This window comes from Macaca fascicularis, chromosome 12 (genome assembly GCF_037993035.2).
Source record: "Macaca fascicularis isolate 582-1 chromosome 12, T2T-MFA8v1.1".
In the NCBI taxonomy this organism is placed as follows: Eukaryota; Metazoa; Chordata; class Mammalia; order Primates; family Cercopithecidae; genus Macaca; species Macaca fascicularis.
The window spans coordinates 73,206,328-73,231,262 of NC_088386.1; the positions used below are offsets into that span (position 1 = coordinate 73,206,328).

At 39.7% G+C, this 24,935-nt stretch overlaps 1 protein-coding gene across 2 annotated transcripts in view; it reads right to left on the minus strand.

Annotated features, from left to right (window-relative positions):
* PDE11A (phosphodiesterase 11A) overlaps positions 1–24,935 on the minus strand; it is a 464,879-nt gene that overhangs the window by 39,995 nt on the left and 399,949 nt on the right. For both annotated transcript variants that reach the window (XM_005573580.5, XM_074009510.1), the window contains 3 exons: positions 13,658–13,735; positions 8,304–8,367; positions 2,307–2,381 (listed from right to left, as the gene is read on the minus strand). In XM_005573580.5, the coding sequence (XP_005573637.1) occupies positions 2,307–2,381; positions 8,304–8,367; positions 13,658–13,735 (217 nt within the window). The remainder of the gene's footprint in view (positions 1–2,306; positions 2,382–8,303; positions 8,368–13,657; positions 13,736–24,935) is intronic.

Below are 24,935 nucleotides of genomic sequence, written 5' to 3' on the forward strand. Positions count from 1 at the left end.
GCGCCTGGCTGTTCAATTTAATTTTAATGAAGTTCAAATCAACATCTCTGGACCAACATCTCTGGGTCATTTTGTCTTTTGTCTCCTGTGCTTTTGGTTTCATATTTAAGACACCATGGTTAACCCCAATCTGGAAGATTTGTACCCCTATTTTCTTCTAAGAGTTTTATAGTTTTAGCCCTTACATTTAGATGTATGATCCATTTTGAGTTTATTTCAGGGTATGCTGAGAGGTAGGGAACCAACTTCATTCTTTTGCCTGTGGATATGCAGTTGTCCTTGAACCATTGTTGAAAAGACGTTATCTTGGCACCCATGTTCAGGATCAGTTGACCATAATTTTAAGGGGTTTATTTTTGTACTAGTCACTTCTTAATCAATGCTTGATGAGAAAAAAACAAAACAAAACAAAAAAAAACGAGTGTGAGGCCCCACACAGTCCTGTGGTTCACAGCATTTTGCATCTCATAAAATTAGTATTAGTAATTATTTCATGTCTATATTTCCCACCAGTTGACAAGATCCTTGAGGGCAGGGAAGATGATGTCTTCCTCATTGCTGGACACACAGTGCCTTGCTTCATGCCCGACACCTGGAGGCACTCAGGCAGGCTTTCCTGACTGACTCACTACTTCCAATCCTGACCTTCTGGCTGTGGGCCACATTAGCCTTTGTCTTCATGAAGTGACTCCCATGACGCCTGGGACCATGATACCTGAGAGGGCTCCAGGACAGTTTTCTTCCTAAATATCAAGGGATAATGGGCACAACAGGTGTCAGCTCTGGGTGCATGCATTTACAGATATTTCTGGAAAAGAACTGAGGGCTAACCCTGCCACATCAGCCAGGCCTCCCCTGATGACACGGTCATCAGTGGTGCTCCGTAGTCTTTGTGAGAAGACAGAAGCATTTAGAGCTATGTTTCTACCACAAAATTAATTTCATTTATGTCTGCAGAAAATGCCTTACCTGAGCCTACAGATAAAGGCTCCTTAGTGCTGTACTACTGCACCCGCCAGCTCACCAGTGCTGGCAATTTACTCATATTTTTTCATTTAATTAAAAGACCTGTGGTATTGCTGCATTGTAAACTCTTCAGAGTATGCCTCTGAAACAGTTTTTAAAGGGGGAAAAGCTTTTATTTGAAAGTAGAGATGAGAGAATTTGGGTCATAGTAGGTTTTATACATTAACTGTATGTATCCCAAGCTAATATTTTTATTTTTATAACCAAATTTGGTGACACCACCAAAAAAGGGATGTTTTGACAAACTAAGTCAATGTTGCTTTGAAAACCAAAATAATTGGTGTGTGTTTCAACCTATGTAGCTCCTGACCTTTTGTACATAAGCAACTGATTAAGAATAGTCAAAATTAGCAAGACTGCATTCTTACTTCAAGCAGGTGAAACTATTCAAACTAGGAGCTAGTTCTCTTGCTTTTCCTTGTTTTTAAATGTCAGCAAAGAATGATGTCTTAAAACTTGAAGACCTTATAAATACCTCCAAATGTTCAAGTTCAGTTAATTTGGGTTCTCATAAACAGACATTCTTGACAATTGATACATTCCTTGAGTATCATTGAATCTACTGTGCTATGCCAGGCTTTAAAATGCTTTGCACCACTCTCAGAGTCATTGGGTTTTATGTTTTTAGCTAATCATTGGTTAGTAATAAAGAGGCTGCCCCTCTTGAGGTGGTGACTGAGGCAGTTATGTCTTCTGTATCCTTATGCTTAAAAACAGCATCACCTTGAGCCTACAGTAAACATTCTTAAGTAATAACTGAGCAGGTGAGTCCAATATAAATAGCGTTCCAATCACCAGAACCTAGTTCCACAGGTGAAACTTTTTCCTTTTGCAGACAAAGAAAAGAAACAGAGATTTGAAATGATTTGTTTTTGGGATTTTGAAAGTTGGAAATTGGAAAATAAAATCTAGCTTCTCAAAGCTAGACAGCCTGCCTTTAATTTTTGCTGCACAGTGTTTCTATTCTAAAGTAGGCATACATGAAATGCCAGCACTGGGCTTTGAATTATTCAAATTCCACTTTGCTCATCCTCCCTCGTGCCTACTTGTCCCACTGTGGGTGCGCAGGAAATGCTTGTTAAGTAAGTAGCTCACCACTCTTAATCAGAGACTTGGGAATAAGAGTGTTTAGCATTTAAGTTTAATTAATGTTTTAAACTTTCAGGAGTGCTTCCTTAAACCCATTTTCAGTCTTTCCCATTTCCAACTTGTAATTTGTAGTTGTTTTTGAAAATGTCATTCAAAAGGGTAAATATGTGATAATTAAAGGATGAACTCACCGAAGGAGTGAGTTTGAGCTCTAATCTCTCCCGATCTCCTTGTTCAAAGAACTCACTGGTTACAAGTTCTGCCACCTGAAACATACAAATATTTCAATTCATGGTTATGTGTAGTTTATCACGAGACTCGGAAGTTCTTTCTTGCTTATGTATTTGGTGATCCTCATCAACACAGACAATCATTTAAAAAGCTTATGAGGAAATAAGTATATTAACCTTTCATGTTGGAAATCAGTTTCATTCATTTAATCAGGAGAACTTGTGCAATGTAATTTTAGATGCATGTCAACAGGCAATCTCCCACTATACAGCTTCCATATTTGGGTTGAGGCAACAGGTTGCCAGCTGCAAAGCAGGAAAAGTTCTTATACAGAAAAGTGAAGCAAATATTCATTTAATAATAATGTGTAATTATTATTATATTATGTAATGATAGTTTAGCCAACTTTTGATTGTTTCTATGTAGAATCTTTATTTTGTTGCATACTTTTATATTAGCCCAGCTTCATCTTGCCACACGAAAACTCCTCAACTCCCTCCCTACCAATATCTGTATGCACTCTGGGAGGGATAACCCCAGGGCACATCCTCTGCTTCCCACTGTTGCAATCAATCAAGAGGCAGGACTAATGCTAGATTCACTGTTAATAGCAGACTTTTACAGTAGGTCACGGTATAGTTTGAAGAGCGTGACTTGGTCTTCAGGCTGTCTGGATCTACGCACTAAAAGTGTTAATTTATGGTAGGCGCTAGTTGGTACAAGGACAATGGGACGTTTGTTCTACCTTAAACCTTAAACAGAGACTTATATTTTTCTGCTTTTAATCCATTAGCTTGGATGGTCAGCAGCTACTGATTATTGCCAAGCTAAACAGATTTCTTTTTTTTTTTTTTTTTTTTCTTTTCTACACCTTCACTTCTCAGGATAACTTGTGAGAAGCAAATTGATATAACAGATTAAATGTTGAATGGCTATTTTCAACGCTACTATGGTGTGCATCCAGGAAATTTCTGAGATGAACTAGCTGGATTTAAAAAATATTGGAAGAGTAGAATAAATCCCAGACAACTTCATGGCAAGAGGACATGGATACCAAACAAATGTTTCTCTATTCCAGGTTCTTATGAAGATAAGGTTCTTAAATCTGGCAAAGATGAGACAGTTTGATTTTGGTGAAGTGCATAGTATCAAGATAACTCCGTTGATCTCTCAAAAGATTTGGTCAGTCACAGATTATGGAAAAAACTGAAACACAACACTAAACTCACACACACACACACACACGCACACACATATCTGAGAGTAGCATGTGTGCAGTCATATATAAAGAAATCAAATATCCAGTAACTTCAGATTTCTAATATTTCTATTAAGAAACATGGGCCCTTTTCAAGAATTTAACCACAAAAAAACTAGTTGGAACTGACTGAAAAATCCCTTCACCCCAATCTCTTGTATATGTGCCTGTTTTCTAGGACTCAATTCACTTGTCTCCTCTCCAGTCTCTCCTGCTACCCTGCATTTCAGCACACCAGGCTTCTCTCTTCTTTCTCTGGCCTTCCTTTGAAGAGGAAATGGTCCCCTAAGGGTATGACCTCATTTATTCAGTTCCCAGAACTCTCCCTCAGATTGCTCTAAGCTAGGTCTTTTGCATTAAAGAATGTAAATGTGCACATCAGGCACCTCAAGGTGGGAGTCCTGCATGGGTCTGTAGCCCCTGAAAAGAAAAGAAATTAAAACAAAATTCTGTCCTTGCTCTTTCTCAAGTAGTTGTTGGTATCTCCCCTATGCTCCTTTCACAGCTTAACTTGCACAACTGCTTTGTTTGTACTTAAAAACCCAATCAGGAACATTAAGTGGTTCCTGATTGAATTTTTTATTAAAGAAGGAAATTGAGATGCTAATCAGGCCTTGGGGGAATCACTGGGGAAACCCACATGCTTAATCTTGTTTGCAGGAAGGGAAAGTAGAATAGACCCCAGCAGAAAACATTTTGAAAGGGAATTTTTAAAAATCAACATCCAGGAAGTTAGAGAAATATTTTTTAAAGAAAGGCCTATTGTTTTCTCCAAATGTTTCCTAAAATTTTGAAGTGAGCATTAAAAAAAAAAAAATTAACCCATCAATTTGGAGACAAACAAGAATGAGATTGCTAGCTTAGAACTGCGACAAGCTTTCTGATAGAAACATTAGGAAATACATGGTTTTGTGTTTTATTTCCCTGAACTCTTACGTTTCTGCACTTTTCAACAGAAGCTCACATCCAGAAAATAAAATAATATTTACACTAGTGACTGAGAAGACCACCTACAAGCAGCTATTGGGCCTCCCAGGTTGGCCTAAAATATCAAGGCAGAAATTTTTTTCCTTGCAAGTACTTTGCCCTGTCACTTTCCTGTCCCCTGGGGCTACTGCTCCTTGAGTTCTTGACATGCTTTTTACTGGGGTTTCTGAAGGTGCTGGCACATCATACCTCACCCCATTCCCTTTCTGGTCTTCTCTAGTTTTCTCTCAGTCCTCCTAACTTCCTCACACTCTCCACCTCCTTCCATCCCTATTACAGGAGCCTCCCCGAGTACTACACTTTTCCCCAATACCTGGAAGAGCCTCCTACCTCTTCCCTGCAGTCTACTCACCAACTCTCCCAGAAGGGAGACCTTCCCGTATGGGAAAGGGGAGGGGGTAAGATGAACAGTGGGCAGAGATGCGGAAAGAAGCTAGTCAACCACGCAAATTCTTCACAATTATCCTGCTTTCTGTGACTTTTTGTAACTTCAAATATGTCACACTGAAATTTAAACCAAAGCACAATTGGTGGAATACTCTATAGGAAAACTGCCTGATCTACATTGGACAGTGTGAGCAAGAAATAAGCCTTTATTTGTGTTGAACGACTGAAATTTCAGAATGTATTTGTTACTGAACCAAGGCCTAGCCTATCCTTGACTAATACAAAAATTGGTACGGAAGTGAGGTGTTGCTATTAAAAGAGAAAAGAAGAGAAAGAGAGAAAAAGACCCTAAAACATGTGTCATCAGCTTGGGGGCCAGGTATGAAGATAATGAGGAGGCTATAAGGATGAGAATCCATGGCAAAATAATTTGTACAATTATAACTAAAAGCTAACAATGTTCTGAATAAACTTACAGTCTTGGGAGATGAGATTAGAAAACAAAATGTTCATAAAATGTGATGATTGCCATTGACTGTTTTGCTAGGAATCACAGGAAGTGAGTTTAGAAAAGGAGGAACAGGCTTATAACCAGGAATGAAAGGGAATAGAAACAGTCACAAATTCAGGGACTTGTAGGGATGGAAGACAAAATTACTTCTCAATTCCAAACTGTGAAAATGAAAATTGTGATACACTTTGACGAAGTTTGATTAAGACTCAGCTTTGTAACAAGAATCAAATCAAAGGTACTGCCAACACACCTAGGGTTAGATTCTGAAGGAATTTATAGTTTGCAGCATATCCTTTTAACTGGACAAAAATGGCACAACGAAATTATTTACCTATACGGTTCTCTCACTGAAGGCTGTTAGGCCCAAAGCACTAGGAATTAAGTCAGAAATGAATAAATATATTTGCCATATTTCTTTATTCCTAAATGTAAAGAAGCAAATAAATACAGAAAATCTGAGATGTTTGTATGGAATGTGGATGTGGTTATGGGCAAATGGAAAGGACTAGAATCAAAGACTTAAAAAAAAAAGCTGACTAAACGTACAAGAGAGTTTTAGTGCTAAAGAAACCCTAAGCCCATGATTACACAAAACAGGTATTGGAACTTCAACCTTCTTTAGGTGAGAAGAAGGCAGTTTGACCTCCAGATAAAGCTAAGAAGCGTGATGGGAAAGGAATAATTTCCCAGGGAGGATTGAAAGGTCGAGGGAAAAAGGAACTGGAGAGCATCTCTCAGAGAATCAGGGTCCCCTGCATGGTAGGGCACCCTCACAGTGAGTACCCAGCGGAATTCTAGAGTTGCCATGGACCACTCACCACTCCACATTGCTATGAATATCACTCATCTCTTCCCTTTCTGAACAGGAGTGTTATAATGGATATTTTGTCTTTTCGGTGTATGTTGGATGCTGTATTTTGGGTGTGTGTAGGTCTTTAACCTGTATCCAGATCTGTTGTAGAGACTAGCATGTATCGCCCAGAGATCCTGGACTTAAGAGTTTGATGCCATGACTGATGGGACATTTGGGTTATCTTTCTTGGAGGAAGGATGGGTATATTTTGTCTGCTGGAGGGAGAATGAATCACATTTTTGGTGATGAGAAGGGCAAACTCTGGTAGTCACACGCTCACTATTTCTGGCTTTCTCCTTTCTGAGCAAATAGAAGGATGGTACTTCCTGGTTGGGTGGGGTCATGTGACAAGTTCTGGCTCATGAATTGTTGCGGGGAGAATTTAATTGCCAGTGCAAGACCTTCCAGGGCCTCTGTCAGAGTAATCTAGGTAGTGGCTGTTCCTTCAGCCCCAATACAGAATAAGGACAAAGTGGCACCTGCCAACCTTAGGTGCCCATGTTTGTGAGCAATTTGTTGTTTAAAACCACTGAGATTTTTGGTAAAATGGTAACATAGCCTATTCTGTGGATACACTTGCATCATTTAAAAATGCTGACTGATGCATATGTGAAGGAAACCATAAAACACTGCTAAGAATGAAAGCTTTGGAGCCTAACCTACTAGAATCTATACCTAGCTCCACCACCTACAAGCTGTATAAACTCAGGCTGCTTATCCTAAGTCTCATTTTTCCCATTTGTGAAATGGGGATAATAACTATATTAGTTTCCTAAGGCTGCTGTAAATTACCACAAAGTTAGTGGCCAAAACGACAGGAGTGTATTCACTCATAGTTCTGGAGGCCGGGAGTTCTACATCAGTTCACCGGGCAGAAATCGAGGTGTCAGCAGGGATGTGCTCCCTCTGGAGGCTCTTGGAGAGAATCCGTTCCTTGCCTCTTCCAGTTTTCCTTTGCTCATGGCTGCATCACTGCAATCTCTGCCTTGTTTTCACATTGCCTTCTCTTCTGAATGTGTAATTTTCCCCTGCTCCCTCTTATAAGGACACTTGTTATTGGATTTAGGGCACACCTGGATAATCCAAGATCAGTCTGCAGTTGAGATTCTTAATCCTATTTGCAAGGATACTCTTTCTTTTGAAGGTAATATTTACAGGTTCCAGGGATTAGGACCTGATACCTTTGGGTGGCCATTATTCAGCTGAGTACAATTTTAAGGATTAAATGAGATAATATACATAAAACAATCAATAAATATTAGTTATTTATTGATATGGAAATGTATCTTATTTTCCCTAAAATGTGAAGTCTTTAGATGCCAAGTTACTGTTTTCGACCTCACACAGTAGGTGCATAATAAAACGTACATAATGATTAACCTCTAAATACTATCAGCAATCCACGATCTTAAGTTGGGTAGTTACTTAAATTGAAAACTGTTCTTATAGAACGAATGCTTTGTGGCAGAGAAATCAGATAGGTGGTAAAAGCATGGTTTGTTTTTCTGCAAATTAAATTGGATACTGCATATTTTGACCACAGAGCTTTCTGATATCTAAATAATATTTAAAAAGAAAAATATCATTTCCTTTTTGCCTCCTTTTATTTTCAGATATAAAAAACAAGACCTTGTGCTAAGACATGATTATCTTGCCAAAAATCCTATCTTTGAAACTCTTGCCTTAATGGTCAATGTATTATTCAGATTTAGCACATTAAAAATATCTTACAGGGTTGGAAATATTATTGCTTAGTGAAAGCACGATAAAAAAAAAAAAAGGCTGTGCGGTAAACTATGTCGTGCCTAAGCCTCCTGCTATTTTTTACACCATGTTAATACTGATGCAAATTGACTAGGGTTTCAGTGCCTGGTAGTCTGGGCTCTGGGAATATTGTGTCCCCCTTACCGCCCCCCCAGTCCCTCCTCTGCTGAGCCCTGCCATTAATCACCACTTGCCTGTCTCGAGATCTCCCACGGTTTGGTCACGGCTCCAAGGTCACAGGCTGTCATTAACATTGATCTGAAAAACAGAACCAAACAAAACAGCCTGAATAATCTTTTGTTGCATTCCTAAACAAACCCGTCCTAGATACATAAATAAATAAAATAAAATGGAAACGAGGCCAGCTCACATCTTCCTTTCTTCAACAAGGGGCAGCACTGTTTACAGTGCCTATGTTCAGCATCTCCATCATGTGGCCACGCTGCTTAGGAAGACAAAGCTCTCACACATCCTCCGGTGGCCCTTTTGTTTTGTCTGCAGCAAATCAAGGAAAGCAAAGCACTACTTTCTCTACACCTGAGCTAAGCAAGCTCTGCTTAAAATAATTTATAATGGACAATGTTGTTCTTTTTTTTAAACTATAAGCAAGAGAATCAGTATATAACACTATATACATGGCTGATGAAACTACTTACCAACTTATCATTAATTGATGGGAACGAAAGAAAACCCACACCAAAGAGGCAAGGCACATGCCACATAAGGGGCTCCTTCATTTTCATCTGCTCTATAGAGCTAAGATTTATGGGCAGGAGCCATATCGTTTCACTCCAGTTTACTACCTGGCTCCAACCATGGTTTACAAGCATTATGAAGAAGAAACATACTCAGCTCCAGCTTTCATTAATTTGGGCACATAAGAAAGCACAGGAATGGTCTGAATCAGAGTTCTGAGGGGCAGGGTTAACTATAATTCACACTGAACCATGGAAACACGGGGAACAATTCAAATTGTAGATAGCTCTGGTGCTTATATATAATTTAATGTGGTGGGAGGAGGAAAAATAAGGCACACTCTGTCCCAAATCCGCTTTCTTTGTGCTGAAAACCAGCAGAATGTGATGAAAAGTAACATAGGATTTGAGCTGGGGAACCACATCTTGGCTAACTGCTTTTGGAAGAAAGGGGTACGCAGCCAAAGGTCAGAGGGCTGTCCCGATGTCGGGTGTTAACATTTCATACCCTGCCAGATCTAATGCCTTGGAAACATGTCTGCTGCCCAGATGGCAGAGCATGCTTAGATGGCAGGGGGATCCCCCCACAGGAAACCCCTCCGGGGAACAAGGCAGGGTCACACATAACAATAGGTCATTCAAGTCACAACCAGGCGGCACCGGCATCAGCAGCCCTCTGGACCCAAGCAGCACTGATGAAACCTCTAATTCCAAACATCCCTGTGTTAAGCGCTACGCAAAGGAAGACACATCAGCCTATTCATTTTTGACCTTCTGTATTGGGCATTTCTACACTGCTTACTGTGTGTCCGCCTCTGTACTAAGTGCTTTACTAACCAACTGCTAACTAAACTACTTGTCGTCACCACCCCAGAGGTAGTTGCTATTATCCTTATTTTACGGATAAGTAACAGAAGCACGCAGAGATGAAGTCACTTTACCTTCCCAAGGCGAGTAAAGGATTCAGGATTCTGTGCCTATCACAAAGCTACCAGATGCCCTCTTGCTACACATGGATGCTGTCAGAACTGGAGGGGGACAAGACTGGCTAAAGCATGGGATTTCTCAGCCTCTCTCCTGCAGAGCAAGTAATCTCTGTGAGGTTTGCCTATTTGTATCACAATGTGGATAATTACTTAGGTTCTGTCCAATTGATAATTTGAAACTTACTCCTAAAATGCATATCAGTTGATCAACAAGTTTATTGAGTATCTGCTAGGTGCTCAGATGATAATTCTAATAGCTACCACTTATTGGGAAGCCTCCACAAGGTGATTGACTCAGTCTCTATATGTGGTAGCAATACTATTATCTCTTATTTACAGATAAAAAAAAAATAAGGCTCAGAAAGGTTAGGTAACTTGCCCAAAGTTGTACAGTTAGGAAGTGTCAAAGCTAGGATTGGAATCCTTTGTCTGACAGAAGAATCTCTACTTCAATGAATACAGGGGAGCAGGAAGTCCACACAGAGAAGGGACACAGGAGAGGCTGAGAGGTAGGACGGGTGGAGTGGCTGCAACCTTTGTCCGTCTGGCACTGGAGAGTCAGCTAAGGCCGGGGACTCACAAGGGACCTGGACAGACCTTTAGGGAGGAAACTTTAGGTGGTGGATGTGAGGATGGTTTGAAGAAGGAGAGGGTGGAAGGAGGGAGACTCATTGGAGACATAAATTGACAAAAGCCTAAAAGGAAGGAAGGGAGAATGGAAAGGAAGACTGCAGGAGATACAGGGATGGAAGATTGCAAAGGAAGAACTGAAGAGAACAAATGAGCAGTTCTATCTTATTTTTTAGATTAAGGCTCTTCAAGAAGTGAAGGATCTTTTTGAGAGTAAGAGACCAGGGAGAGAGTTTCTACCAACTGTTTTAGACTGAGGTCCCTATAATTCTAGTTCAATTTACAGTGAGTTAACATTACCTCTCCTCTATATGCCAAAATTATTTCAATAATCATCTTGTGACAATCATTATCTTCTTGTTCTGTAGTTGTAAAACAATTTAAAATCAACAAATTTTAATGTTAAAGATGTATTCAAATTGAGTAAAAAGATTTTGTGTACAGACTGAAATTTGTACTTGCCAAACAAAAATACGACACTTTGCAGTTTGCACTTTTTTTCACTGTTTTAAATTTTAAACATGAATAAAAACCATGAATGATCACATAAAATGACAGAATGAAAGTATCTCAAGTTATGTGTCTTCATATTTACCATCACTGTGCTATCATTGTTTATTCTGAATACAGTCTTTAAAAGCAGGAATATAGTTCTGCAAGGTTGGAAACACAAACGACAGCCAGAGAGTTTGAGAGGTTCTGAACAGTTAGGAACTTGCTATTGAAAGTGTGTAGCTGCATCCACCTACGTCAGGAGCCAGCTGTACGCCTGGGCATTCTTAGAATTAACTTATGTTACGTGTGCAAATAAAGGATAAATAATAAATGTGCTGATCTGAAGCTTTCATATCAATTATTTTTTATCTTAACAGTAACCTCAGCAATTGTTTCGAATTTAAACCAACAAAAGACATTTCTTAGGAGGTATATCTCACCATTGACTATTTAGAATTGCTGGCACATGGTGATAATAAAAAGCAGACTGACTTTTAGTTGGTTTTATTACTATTTTAAAATTCTCTACAGATGGTGCTCCCTTAGAGCACCACCCTTGGTGCAAGGCGGTCAGAGCGTAACCATGAAATGGGGGAGGGAGGGCAGATGAGGGGAGAGGGGAGAACCTGGAGCACCTCCATTTTATGTACCATGCTTCCAAATAAGATATTTCTTCCACATGGGGTTCCTTGTCAAAAAAGTTTGAAAATCTCTGTAGGAAAATATCTAAGTAGAGAAACTGAATGAGAACTGGCATTTCAGGAAAAGAGCTCAGAAGAGAGGCTAAGCCCAAGAAAAGGGCTGGCAGTCATTTGAGAAGAGATAGTAGTGACACTAGAAGGATGCTGAGGAAAAAGAGAATAAAAAATACATCCCTGGGGGACAGTTCTGTTTAGAGCTAGAAAAAGACTAAGAAGGAAAGAGTCAGAAAGAAAGAGAATCCAGAAGCATATATAGCTTTGCAGAATCCAAGACTGGAGAGGGTTTTAAGAAAAGAGAGGCCAACTCAATTAGGGGCTATAAAGAGATCAGGAAGCTGAAGAGAACAAAGATTGCAGCATTTAATACTTGGAAGGTGACTGTGGTTCAACAAAAGCAGGAATCACATAGTACAGACTTAATTCCTCAGTAAGGAATGGGTAAATATTCTGTGTTGTATCTGTATTTTGGAATACTATGCAATGATAAAAGACGATGAGGTAAAAACACGTAAAGAATTCCAAACCATGTAGTTGAGTGGAAAACCAGGTTCACATTGGTATATAAATATATAATTTATGTTAAAATAGACAATCAAAATACACACTAAACAGTATTTTTCCTAAGGGTACATATGTATGTAAGTGCTTTGGAAATGGTCTGGAAAAACACAATATACAATTAACAAACTACAGCTGTGCAACCAGTATGGGAACTGGGGGTTGAGCTCAAAGGAGATCTGAGGGCTTATTAGCAATGTTTTGATTTGTTACAGAAAATATATACTCATATAATTACTCATGGAATTAAAAATTATACAAAAAGAAAGAAATTGCCTTGCAAGAAATTAGGAAGTGTGGAGTGAAGTGTGGGAGTGAAGGGAAGGAGAAAACTATGATGGGACCTGGAGAAAAGGCAGCCTGTAGGGATGACTTTTTGACTGGGGAGGCAGAAGTGTGTTTTTAGATTTAGAAAGGTCATGATGAATAAAATAGATTTTGAAAATGGAAGCCAAAGGAGCATGATTGATAGAGCCAGGTTGCGGTGGCGGGTGGGGGGTGGGGAGGTGGAGGGAATAGAATTAGGGCACCAGTGGAGGGGCTGGTCTTGAAGATGAAAAATGAAGAAAAAGGTCTGTAAAGATAATACAGAGGAATATTAAAGTATAGAGGAAAAAACTAGAGCCCTCTGGGGAGAGGGCTGCAGGAAGGTGATACGAGGACAGCTACAGAGGGTGGGGCAGGCAGTGGCCTGTGTTCAGAAGATGGTGCCAGAGATTTTATATAGCAGATATGGCAGGACTATGTCAAGGTTTCCGCTTGGGGTAATCCATTAGTTGCCTGGTTGTGGAGCAGACCCAGTGTGCCCTAACCCTGGCCTCATGAGCTCTCTCAGCAAAACTTAGCAATGTTAGAACAGGAATAAGACAGTAGGAGGTCTGGGGTGGGTGAGGTGGAGAGAGTGGAAGAATGGGGTATGAGAGAAAGAGGAATGGTGCCCAATCTCTGGAGTGGCTGCAAGAGAGGTTAAAATCTGCCCCATACACACAGTGTGTTGCTACTGTCCTTTCTAAACAACTTGGAAGATGTCCCAGGCAAAGGCTAGAACAGACTTCTTATCTCCACCTCCAATATTGTTCTGATTGGTCTATTGTCGCTAAAGAAAAGCAAAAGTTACTCCCCACTTCCTTTGTGCTATGTAACTCTGATTTCTAGGGTACAAAAATCCCTTCTCCACCCAACTTGCACCCCAGCTTCCCCAGAAAACAGAAGAAATCGTGGCTTGCCAAAACTGAACTAATTTGAACTTCATTTTCTAAATTTGATGGCAGAGTTTTTGGAGAAGAGACAAAAATATAATACATTATAAGATGAAAAGACATTCTCAATAATTTCTCTAGTTATCCAACTGATCTCTGAATGTTTTGAATGTAAGCTAAGATTTGTTACTTTAAAAGTCACTTCTATGCTCTCAGCACTGTCAGAAAAGCATGGCTAAATGTCCAAATAATGAAGAAACACATAAATAAGAGCTTTTTCTTACCGAAATACATCACGATGGTTTTTGATGTTCCAATCGTATTCTCCTTTACTGACAAGTTCAAAGAATTCAGTTCTCCTCCTGCAGGAAAATCAAATGAAGAAAGAAAGAAAAAAAAACTGGAATGAGATTTCCCAGTCTGTGGGGTGACATAAATACATTTATGGGAAAAACATAAGACCACCTGAACCGAGTAACTTAATATTTGAAATCATGAGGCTAAAGCACTATCAAAATAAATCACTTTCTAAAAAATGTTGAGGCTTCAAGGAAAAGCCACAATCATTTCTGAATGTATTTACAACAGAGGAGATTATAGAGCCATAAAACAGAAAACAATGTGGTGCGGCATTTAGGATTATGTGCTCTGAAGCCCTTGGGACACTTACTGAAAGTCAGAGAAGGGAGGCAAGGACAAATAAAAAGTGGGAACAACTCTAGAATGTTCTTTTATCATCCAACAAAGAATTGAGCTGTATGATGATCCAAGATAAGATAAACTCCCTGGTAGTAAATTCAAGATAAATATATTTTTTTCCAGGTTAGAAAATAACTATTTCACCATTTCAGTGCTTAAATGCATAGACTATGAAGTCTGTAACCATGTTTAAACACTCGCTTAGCAACTCACTTGCTGTACAACTTTGGAAAGTTAATTAAACCCTCTAAGTCTCAATTTCCTAATCTCTAACACAGGGATTTTAGTTGCTAACTCACAGAGTTACTGTGAGGATTAAATGAATGACATGTGGAAAGCATGTAGCATAGTGTCTCAACATTTTAAGTGCTTGACCCTGTAAACCAAAAATAAAATTCTAAGCCCCCAACCAAATAAATGGACTTCTCCTCTTGGCCAAGGGCATTCCTAAATTAACCTGAAACTCTAGTTCAGGCCATGATGGGAAGTGGGAGTTGGACATGCCTCATTATTCCTTCCTCCCTTTTGCAATTCAGATACAGCTGACCAGCATTAACATTAAAACAGAGACCTTAAGACTGACAAAGCAGACTCTTTGTAGCAATGAGATACCAACATGACAGATAACAGGCCATAAAAGAAATCAAAGTATTTTATCCCAGAATAGATTTATTTGACATATTTTGAAATGGCCTTACAAAGCTGTCTCTTGTGGAGAAAAATCTACATTCTGTAGAGAATCCCCTTCCCTTTCCAGGTCTTTTTCCTAATCCAGAAGAGAATTAAGTAAGAGCACTTTTAAAGTCTGATAAGAAACATTTACAATTTATTCTCTTTGAAGGCTGCTACCTGGAGGCTTCATCTGCATAACAAAAACATTTGTCTCCACAGCCCCTTATCTTAACCCAGACACTCCCTTCTATTGATACCAGGTCTTTAGATAAACCCTTTCAACTAACTGCCCATCAGGAAATCTTTGAATCCACCTATGACCCGGAAGCCACTCCCTCCTTCAAGTTGTTCCGCCTTTCCTGACTGAACCAACATACATCATACATGTACTGATTGATGTCTTATGTCTTCCTAAAACATATAAAACCAAGCTGTAGTCCAACCACCTTGGGCATATGTTCTCAGGACTTCCTGAGTCTATGTCATGGGCATGTCCTTAACCTTGGCAAAATAAACTTCTAAATTGATTGAGACCTGTCACAGACACTTTTTGGTTTACAACTCACACGTACAGCCATGGAAATTCATTTGGAGATGTATAGATATGGAAAAGACAAGAAAAGAATATTTTAGTTAGATGATTTTCATTTTTAGTGAGAAAAGGAAAAAAAGAGGTCATCACCATTTTGATTTAAGAATCACTTCCCAAGTTTTCATCCTCTTGGCACTTGCTAATGAGAGAATATTTAAAAGATCCTAACACACCATTTCCCAAAGTGCATCTCTCAAAATGCTAGTCTTAAGAGGTGCTCCATGTGAAGATGTTCCTGGCCAAGTAGGTTTGAGAAATGCTGCCCTTAATATACCTCTCTTGGAGACCCCATGCATATTAACCGTTGAAGTCTCTGAGAAATATGGAGGTAGAAAAGCCTGTTTAACCTTATTTCACCACAAAATTCCACATAGTACTGATGTTTCAAAAACTACACTTTGGAAAATACCACCATGACATATAATTTATGGTAGAAATCAGACCAGGATCTCGGAAACAGTGCTGACCTGCTGTACTGGGGGACAAAGGACAAGAGGTTGAGAACAACTGGCTCCACTGTGTCTGGTCTGGGGTGCTCATCACCAACTGACCAACTGTGTGGATTTCTTGCCAATGGGTCAGACTAACTACTAAAATTACTTGAAAGGAGACAGGTCAGGAAGACAAATGTATAGCTCACTTCTGTATTAGAGACACAAAGACAGGTCCTGGATCTATCCTTTCAAAATGATGCAGGTCAAGGCCATACTAGGCCATACTACATAGAGCATGGAAGAATCTCCAAGACAACCTTACAGCAGCTGGCGAGATAGCATAGCCCAATTACATAGAAGGGTTCAGGAACGCCTTCTGCTTTGGGTGGGCAAGTGTATACATTTCTTTTCTTCATATAACTTTCTTATCTTCTTCACTTGACCCATTCCATTCTTCATGACCAGTGGTCGTGCCTTTTTCATATTACTGACAAAGCCAAGTAAAAAGGGCTCCCTGGATAATCTCCAACTGGCCTGTGCACTGGGAGGATGGGTGAGGCCTCGGGAAGTTTGTGCTGTTTGCAGTAGGGAGGAGCCTGGCCCCTTCTGTTCCCATGTGGGAACCTGGGATTCAATCTGTGAGATGGGGGCCTGTTAACAGGAACTTCTTTTGCTTTGCTGAGAGTCTTTTTCCTTTTTGCCCAATAAATTCCATAACCTCTCACTCTTCAAAGTGTCTGCTTGCCTAATCTTTCCTGGTCGTGTGACAAGAACCCAGTTTTTTTTTTCTACAACATTACCATCACTGACTGTGAAGTGAAATAGAAAGGGAAGTGGTGGAGTGGAAAGAGCCCAGGTTTGGACCTGCGTTGACCTGGGCTTAATGCTGACTGTCACTTATTAGCTGTGTGATCTTGGGTGAGTGACTTCACATCACATTGCTGAGCCTCAGTTTCCAGCTTTGTAGTGAGAAATTGAGATAAGGTGCACTAAACATTTGGCCCTGTTAGATACTCAATACCTGAAACTATGGTTAATTTGTAAACAATATTAATACTATTACTGCCAACAATAATACACAGTGGACTAACTGGACTAATGGAGATCTAACAGTTTGCCCAGTTTTCTCCTCTCACTACATAGAAATTCATCTTTTTTTCAAATTATTATGAAGTCTAACAAGTATTTATTGAGCATCTACTCTGTACCAAGTCTTTTTAGGCTTTATGGTCACAGGATAATTGGGGGTTTCTTTCAAATGTCTCTGAGTTTAGCCAGGGCTACCAACAAATAAATAGATAATTCCCTCTTTAAATGTAATATTAATGAGAATAATAATACTGGGACTAGAGCGAGCTGAGAGAGGCACTTGCTTGGGGCACAAAATTGAAGTGGGTGCCAAAAAATTTACTTATCAAGATAAATATTTTAATGCAATATTTAACAAAATAAAAATAAAATGCAAAAAATCCATAATGAACACAACAACAAAATTCCAAATAAAGACAAGATCTGAACTTGTACTTGAACCACTCACCTCACTTGCTTCACCCTAGTTCCAGCCCTGATGAGGATGATATTCACCGGGTCTTTACCGTGTTCCTGGCAGACTTGCTGGGGTCTGGCACTCACTACTCACATGACTGATCTTGAGTAGGTTACTTAACCTTGCTGGGCTTCCGTTTTCTTATTAGTAAAAGAGTTATAGTAATGGGATCTACGTTGTAGGGTTGGTGGGAGGACCAAATGAAATGATTTATGTAAAACACTTTAGCAGATTGCCTGGCAAAATTAGGTTATCAGTAAGGACTCGTTACTGTGATTAAGCTCGGAAGGGTGAGTACCTGGCTCAAGGTTTCACAGATGGTGAGTGGCAGAGCTGGGATACAAACACAATAGGTTAAAATAAGAGCTGTCCCAAGCAGCTAAGATACATTCAGGGTGTCCTTGGAGCACAGAGGAAGGTACTTCGCTTGGCTGGGAAGATCCTGGAGGATTGTGAAAGACTTCCTGAAAGCTTGTCAGCCATCATCCTTGTCATCACATGCTCCTGGGTGGCCATTTTAATTCTATGAGTTATTCCAAGAAATTGCTAGAATGCAAGCTTCATGAGGACAAAGGCTTGGCCCACTTTTGTTCACTTCTGCCCCTCAATATCTACAACAATGCCTGACATGTAATAGAAGCTCAATAAATATTTGTTGAATTGATGAATGAATGAGAATGATTATCTCAGAAAGCTAATCATTAAACAAAGAAACTCTTTAAACACTGGTTTCACCTAGATCCTAATTTTTCTAGGGGCTTCACAGTTGCCATTTGGAGAGACTGAAGTAAGTAAACAACACAAAATCTATTCAAGAAAAGCCCTGTCAGATTCTTGCAGAGTAGATTCTAACTTGAACCAAATGGGCAACATAACAAGTTGTAGGAAGTAAGAACACCATTTCCATCCAATATCTGACTCCCTTCCATTAACTATTGTTATATCTGTCCATAGTATGTTCACTATAGAGAACATAACATCTTTGATGCAGAGTGAAAACATGTTCCCTGGGTGCCTAACTCATTGCAGAAAACAAATTCCTTTCTTTCTTTTTTTTTTGAGATGGAGTTTTGCTCTTGTTGCCCAGGCTGGAGTGCAGTGTCGCGATCTTGGCTCACTGGTTCTGAGGCGCGATCTGCCTCCCAGGTTCAAGCGATTCTCCTGCCTCAGCCTCCCGAGTAGCTGGGATTACAGGCATACACCACCAGGCCTGGCTAATTTTGTATTTTTAGTAGAGATGGGGTTTCTCCATGTTGGTCAGGCTGGTCTCGAACTTCCAACCTCAGGTCATCTGCCCGCCTCAGCTTCCCAAAGTGCTGGGATTCCAGGTGTGAGTCATCGTGCCCGGCCCAAACTCCTTTCTTTAAAAAATACAAATCTGTGATATGACAATCAAACAGCATCATGAGAATAAATTCCCCAATGATAGAAATTTTAACAGCTAGAGTTGCTGGTGTGAAAGTCTTAACAGAATCAAAATCAGTCATAGACTTCACATCACATAAGCAACGCTAGGACAAAAAGAAACATCCACTATTCCTCGGGGACAGTGAGAGGAGCCTTTTTATCAGATATATCAAAACGTAGCATACTAATTTGATTCTTCCTTCACAGACAAAAGGATGGCTGCTTCATGATAGGTTCTATTTACTCTGTCGTCCCAAGGTTTGATTATGTTCTTAGGAGATAATAGGAATCTCTCTGGATAATAGGAATCATGAGGAACTGATCAACTTGTATACTTTTGTCAAGAAAAACATGAGAGGCCAGGCATAGTAGCTCATGCCTGTAATCCCAGCACTTTGGAGGGCCAAGGTAGGAGGAGGATTGCTTGATCCCAGTAGTTTGCTCTTTACTCTGTTCAATCTATATTCTCTGTTTAATAAGCCTTAGAAACAAGGTGGGATTCCATCTCTACAAAAAATACGAAAATTAGCCATGTTTGGTGGCACGCGCCTGTAGTCTCAGCTACTAGGGAAGCTGAGGTGGGAGGATGAATTGGGCCTGAGAAGTCAAGGCTGCAGTGAGCTGTGATCACGCCACTGCACTCCAGCCTGGGCAACAGAGTGAGACTCTGTTTCAAAAAAAAAAGAAAAGAAAAGTCTAGTCACTGGTGGAACCATGTATAATACATCTGGTAATGCATTTAGTCACATATTACATAGCCAAAGAGATATTTTAAAGTTTAAATCAAAGTACATTTAAATTTTTTTTTTTTTTTTTTTTTTTGGAAATGGAGTTTTGCTCTTGTTGCCCAGGCTGGAATGTAATGGTGTGATCTTGGCTCACCGCAACCTCTGCCTCCTGGGTTCAAGCGATTCCCCTGCCTCAGCCTCCCAAGTAGTTGGGATTACAGGTGGCCACCACCATACCCAGCTAATTTTTTTTTTATTTTTAGCAGAGATGGGGTTTCGCTATGTTGGCCAGGCTGGTCTCGAACTCCTGACCTTAGGCGATCCACCCACCTTGGCCTCCTAGAGTGCTGGGATTACAGGCATGAGCCATCACGCCTGGTCACATTTAAATTCTTTTAAAGTTCCTGAAAAAAATCCTTCTTGAAAGATCAGGAGATAGAGTTAGTCATTTTCACAAGGCTACAAAAAGGATTTTGAAGTGATGATATGGCAAGATCATGTAATAAATTTATTGTGCATATTTAATAAATTTAAAAGGTATAAAAACTACACAATGGACACACATAGAGTTTCCATCTACCTCCCTGCCTAGAAATAAAGCCCTGTCAGTCCTGTTGAGGCCCTGTGCACCTCCCAACTGTTGCTTCCGTCTTCTTCCCACCCACCATACAATGACCATTTTCTAAATTTTGTATAAAGCATCATCACATATATCCTTATAATTTTACTAGGCAAATTATATATAATATTGCTCTACATGTTTTAAAAGTTTATACAAATAATGTCATCATAGTGTATACATTCTCTGGCAACTTGCTTTTTCCATTCAATGCTTGTAAGAGTCACCCATGTTGTTATATATAATTCTAGGCCATTTCTTCACACTGATGTATGCTATTTCCATCTATTATTATACCACTGTTTATTTACCCATTTCCTGGATGATGGAAATTTATATTATTTCCAATATTTCTTGCTATTACATACAATGCAGCTATGAACCACCGTGTACATGTTTCCTTGTGAATTTGTGTGAGTTCTCTCTCTCTCTATGCATATGAATATGTACACGTATATGTAAAAGTGCTGGGTCATAGAATGACTTATTTTCTATGTTTGAGTTTTCATTATAGTTTTAGACTGGTAGGGCTGTATGGAACTTTTGAGAAAAATCTCCTATTAATTCTCTCATTTTATAGGTGAGGAAACTCAAGGTGAAGGAAGGTGAAGTGACTTGTCCAGGGTTCCAGGGCAGTTACAGGAAGATCTAGGTAGATTACAAGTCTCCAGCCTCCCGGTTCTGCCCTCTGAGTTAATCTTTGTAAACTATGTGTAGCATAAACCTTTGGGCTAGATAGCTTTTCATGTTGTAAGTGTATGGACAGTGGGGCCAGCAGCCCTCATGTGATGTAACGGCATCACAGGCTGCTGTACCAAGGCAATACCAAGTATCAAGGCAGACATAGACAGGGCTCTTTCCATCATCAATAAGGGGGTGCTCCAAAGAACAACTGCAGATGGCCTGGGCCAGGTTGATGGTTCACAGCTCCAGGTGATGTATTTCTGACCTTCTCCCTAGTAATACTCATTACAAAGTAACAATGTGAAATTCACTGTGCTTTTGGGAACAAGTTTGCCCATACAGCTGTTCTGTTAGCATCTAAGTGTATATGTGTATGTAGATTAAACAGAGTAAACAGCATGAACATATGTGAAAGTGTTAGAATCTAAATGTATATGTGTATATAGATTAAACAGAGTAAACAGCATGAACATATGTGAAACTGTTAGAAACAGGGGCATTTTTAGAAGCATGAGGCTGCTAAAAAGAATATTTGAAAATCCACAAAATTATACAACACTCGCTGGATCCAGACTTCTCTGTCATGAGGAACTGTATCATTAACTTCTCACGCAGATCATGGGGAACCTTGGTTTTCAAGGACAATGGTAAGTACCTCAGCTAGTGAAAGCAACTTACTGGAAAATCTCATTTATAATCAGATATGTTTTTATTAGGCTTTTATCCTGCTCTCCTGACATATGTTCCACTCAGAAAAATAGCAGTCTTTAAAAAAGCATCATTTGAACAGAGCTGCTAAAATTACTTTCAAAAATAATTCTAAAGATTGGTTACCAGTCACCCATCACCACATTGAAAATCTTTCTGGTTTGTAATTTATCTGCAAGGCATCTTTTATTTGTAAAATGAGAAATCACCATTTCTGTGTACATTTTAATCATGAATTTTTTTGCAAATTTATGTATCTATACATGTACTTATGTATACATATTCTTTATCTATCTATTCATCTAACTTCTTTGAATCTATTAAAAGTCCATAAACTTTAGGAAGGTTTTACTGCTGAGGTGGCAAATCATCACTGTAACGCTCCTCAATTTCTTTCTTCTTTTTTTTTTTTGAGACGGAGTTTCACTCTTGTTGCCCAGGCTGAAGTGCAATGGCGCAATCTCGGCTCACCACAACCTCCGCCTCCCAGGTTCAAGAGATTCTCCTGCCTCAGCTTGCCGAGTAGCTGGAATTACAGGCATGCACCACCACGCCCAACTAATTTTGTATTTTTAGTAGAGACGGGGTTTCTCCATGTTGGTCAGGCTGGTCTCGAACTCCCGACCTCAGGTGATCTGCCTGCCTTGTTCTCCCAAAGTGCTGGGATTACAGGCATAAGCCACTGTGCCCGGCCCATAACTCTCCTCAATTTTAACTCCAGACTTGTCAGGCAGGGGTTACAGGGTGTGTGGATGTGTGGATGGGGTTAGTTGGTGCTTTTGGTCTTCTAACAGCTTATTCAACAGGCAAATCACACCTCTGCAATTAATTGTTACATGCAGATTCTAGAGAGATTTCTGGACTTTTTTTTTTGCATACAAACATTGGAGAAGAATAGAAAATTAATATACAGATGTTAACTCCAGTTATTATGACTAAAGAAAAAAGTGTTCTATTTAATTTTGAAGTGAATTTTCTCCCTGCTTTAGACTAGCACTGATAATACAAGGGCCGGCCAAGAACCTGAGTGAAATGACCTGTTTGATGCTGTGCTGTTGTTGATGGCGCAAATAAAACTGGCAAAATGCAGGAAGTAGAAAGATAAGGATTACTCTAGATGTTGAAAATGGCAGAAGATTAGAGACCACAGGGCCCTAGCAGTCAGTTCAGTCAAACCACAATCACCAGGCAAAGAAACTGTGTAAGCCATGGCTTGACCGGGCGCACTCCAGCTGCTCCTGCATTCACTTTGACACAGCCCTTCGCTGCTGGGTGTTGCTGCCCTCTCTCTTCCCCACTGGGCTCTGAGTGCCTGAAGGTAAGAGCCATGTCCTATCTGCTTGTACATTCCCAGCAACTAGCACAGTGCCTGGCACAGAGAAACCATTAAGAAGTGCTAGTTGGATACATTTCTCATTTTTTAGTCAGTTGTGATATCATGTGGATGGGGATATAGAATGAGTATATGGAAAAATGCCTTGAAATATGTCAAGAAATACCAAAATACTTCCTCCATCAACCTACTACAGAGGCTGCTGTCCTAATGTTATAATAATATATAATTTTAATTAGTTAAGTCATCAGGCTGTGTTAAAATATAATAATGTTTGGGATAGAGTAATGGCTTAAGTTCTATCAGTTATTAACACCTTATTACTATCAGTTTGCTTTCATCCTTTCCAATACGGGGTTGGTTGACTGCAGGCAACTGTGGAAGTTGAGAACACTGAACACAGTTGGCTTTTAATAAATATTTGTTGAATGATGAATGAATGTCCGCCTAGCAGTAGAAACATTTGTTGAGTTCCCACTGTAATTTTTTAAAATGAATTGTCTAGATATTAATCTGATTTTTAAAAGAGTGGCCAAACTATCACATTGAACAATTTAAAATAGTTTAGTGCATTTTTCTGTCATCATTAGATGCTTTTGAGAAATGCTATTCACTGCATCCCTCTGGAAAGACAAATACAAAGAAACCATCAGACTGGGCATTTTCCAAAATTGCTGATGAGTGCAGATCGCAAAGAGAAGTGGCAAATTTTCAATTTGAAGATAAGTCTGATTAATTTAGGAAACCAATCTTAAAAGCATTGAGCACCCAAGTGGATTTATAATATCTGAATTATTGGAAAATTATTGGCTTAAATCATGGTCTGAGGCATTGTGTCACGGAGAACTGATCACAGACAACTTAGTGACTTTGGACAAATTACTCAACCTCTTTAAGCCCAGTTTTCCCTATTTATCAGATGGGGCTAATAATATCTACCTTGCACATTGATATGATAATTCAATATCAGAAAGTTATTTTGAGAACTCATTATGTCAGACAGTGTGTCAGGTTTTGTGGGTTCCAAGAGTGAGCTAAAGAGTAAGGTGTCTGCATTCATGGAGCTTCCATTTCAGTGCTGATACAGGAAGATACTGTAATGCCTAGAATGGTGCTGGGCATGGAGCAGGCACCTAGAGGATGAGATATAGTGTTATGTAATCACAGCCTGTTGAGGATCAATGCTAAACTGTTTATTGCTACCCAATAGCAACAACCCCTGTGACTGTATTAAAGCTAAAGAATTTTCAACCCCTGGTGCACCAGCTTAGCTCAACTGCACACAAGAAGCCTCTAATTGCAGTCTTAGCCCCACCAGATTGGGTACTGCGCACCACTGACCTGCAGCCTCCACACCCACCCTGCACTCCCAGTGGTGGGGCCTGGCATTAGTTGAATTGCTAACACTTAGCATGCTGACATGAAGTGTGTTTGAAACTAGCTTTAGACATTTACATCCTCAAATTTCTGCTGTTTCTAATGCCCAAATATTTCCTGGATTGGCCCCAGTTTCCCCTTGAGTACTCTCGGACTATTATATAACTGCAGAGTAACTAAGAACATTTTGGAGTCTAACTACTTGGTTCAAATTCCAGATGTACTATTTAATATTGTGAGCAATTTACTGATCATTCCAAACCTCAGTTTCCTCATGTGTACTGTGGGGTTAATGAGAAAAGAAAAAACAGCTCAGAGCAGTCTGAGCTCCTTGCAGGCCCAGAGAGTCATGAGTATGGGACTTCAGTCAGGCTCCCCACTCCCCTACCCCATGCTTGGGGACCACTGTTGAAAGTCATTTTGTTTCTGACTAGCTGTCTCACCCACTATCTTCATGTTCCTAGAATTTGTGATACAAAAGACAATGTAACAAAGCCAATCAATAGCTTATGTTATGTTAACGTAAATTCTTGGTAAACAATGCAGGAATTGTCTTTTCTTTCCTTTTGAAAATCCACTTGTAGCTGCTGCTAATTGGACTGTATATTCAGGGCAACTTGAATCTATGCTCCTGGCTTGCAGTCCTCAATCTTGGCCCAAATAAACTCCCTACTTATATTAATTTTGCCACAGCTTCTTTCTTTTAGGTTGACATTAATAATAGTACCTATTTTAATAGGACTGCTTTCACTGTTGAATGGCG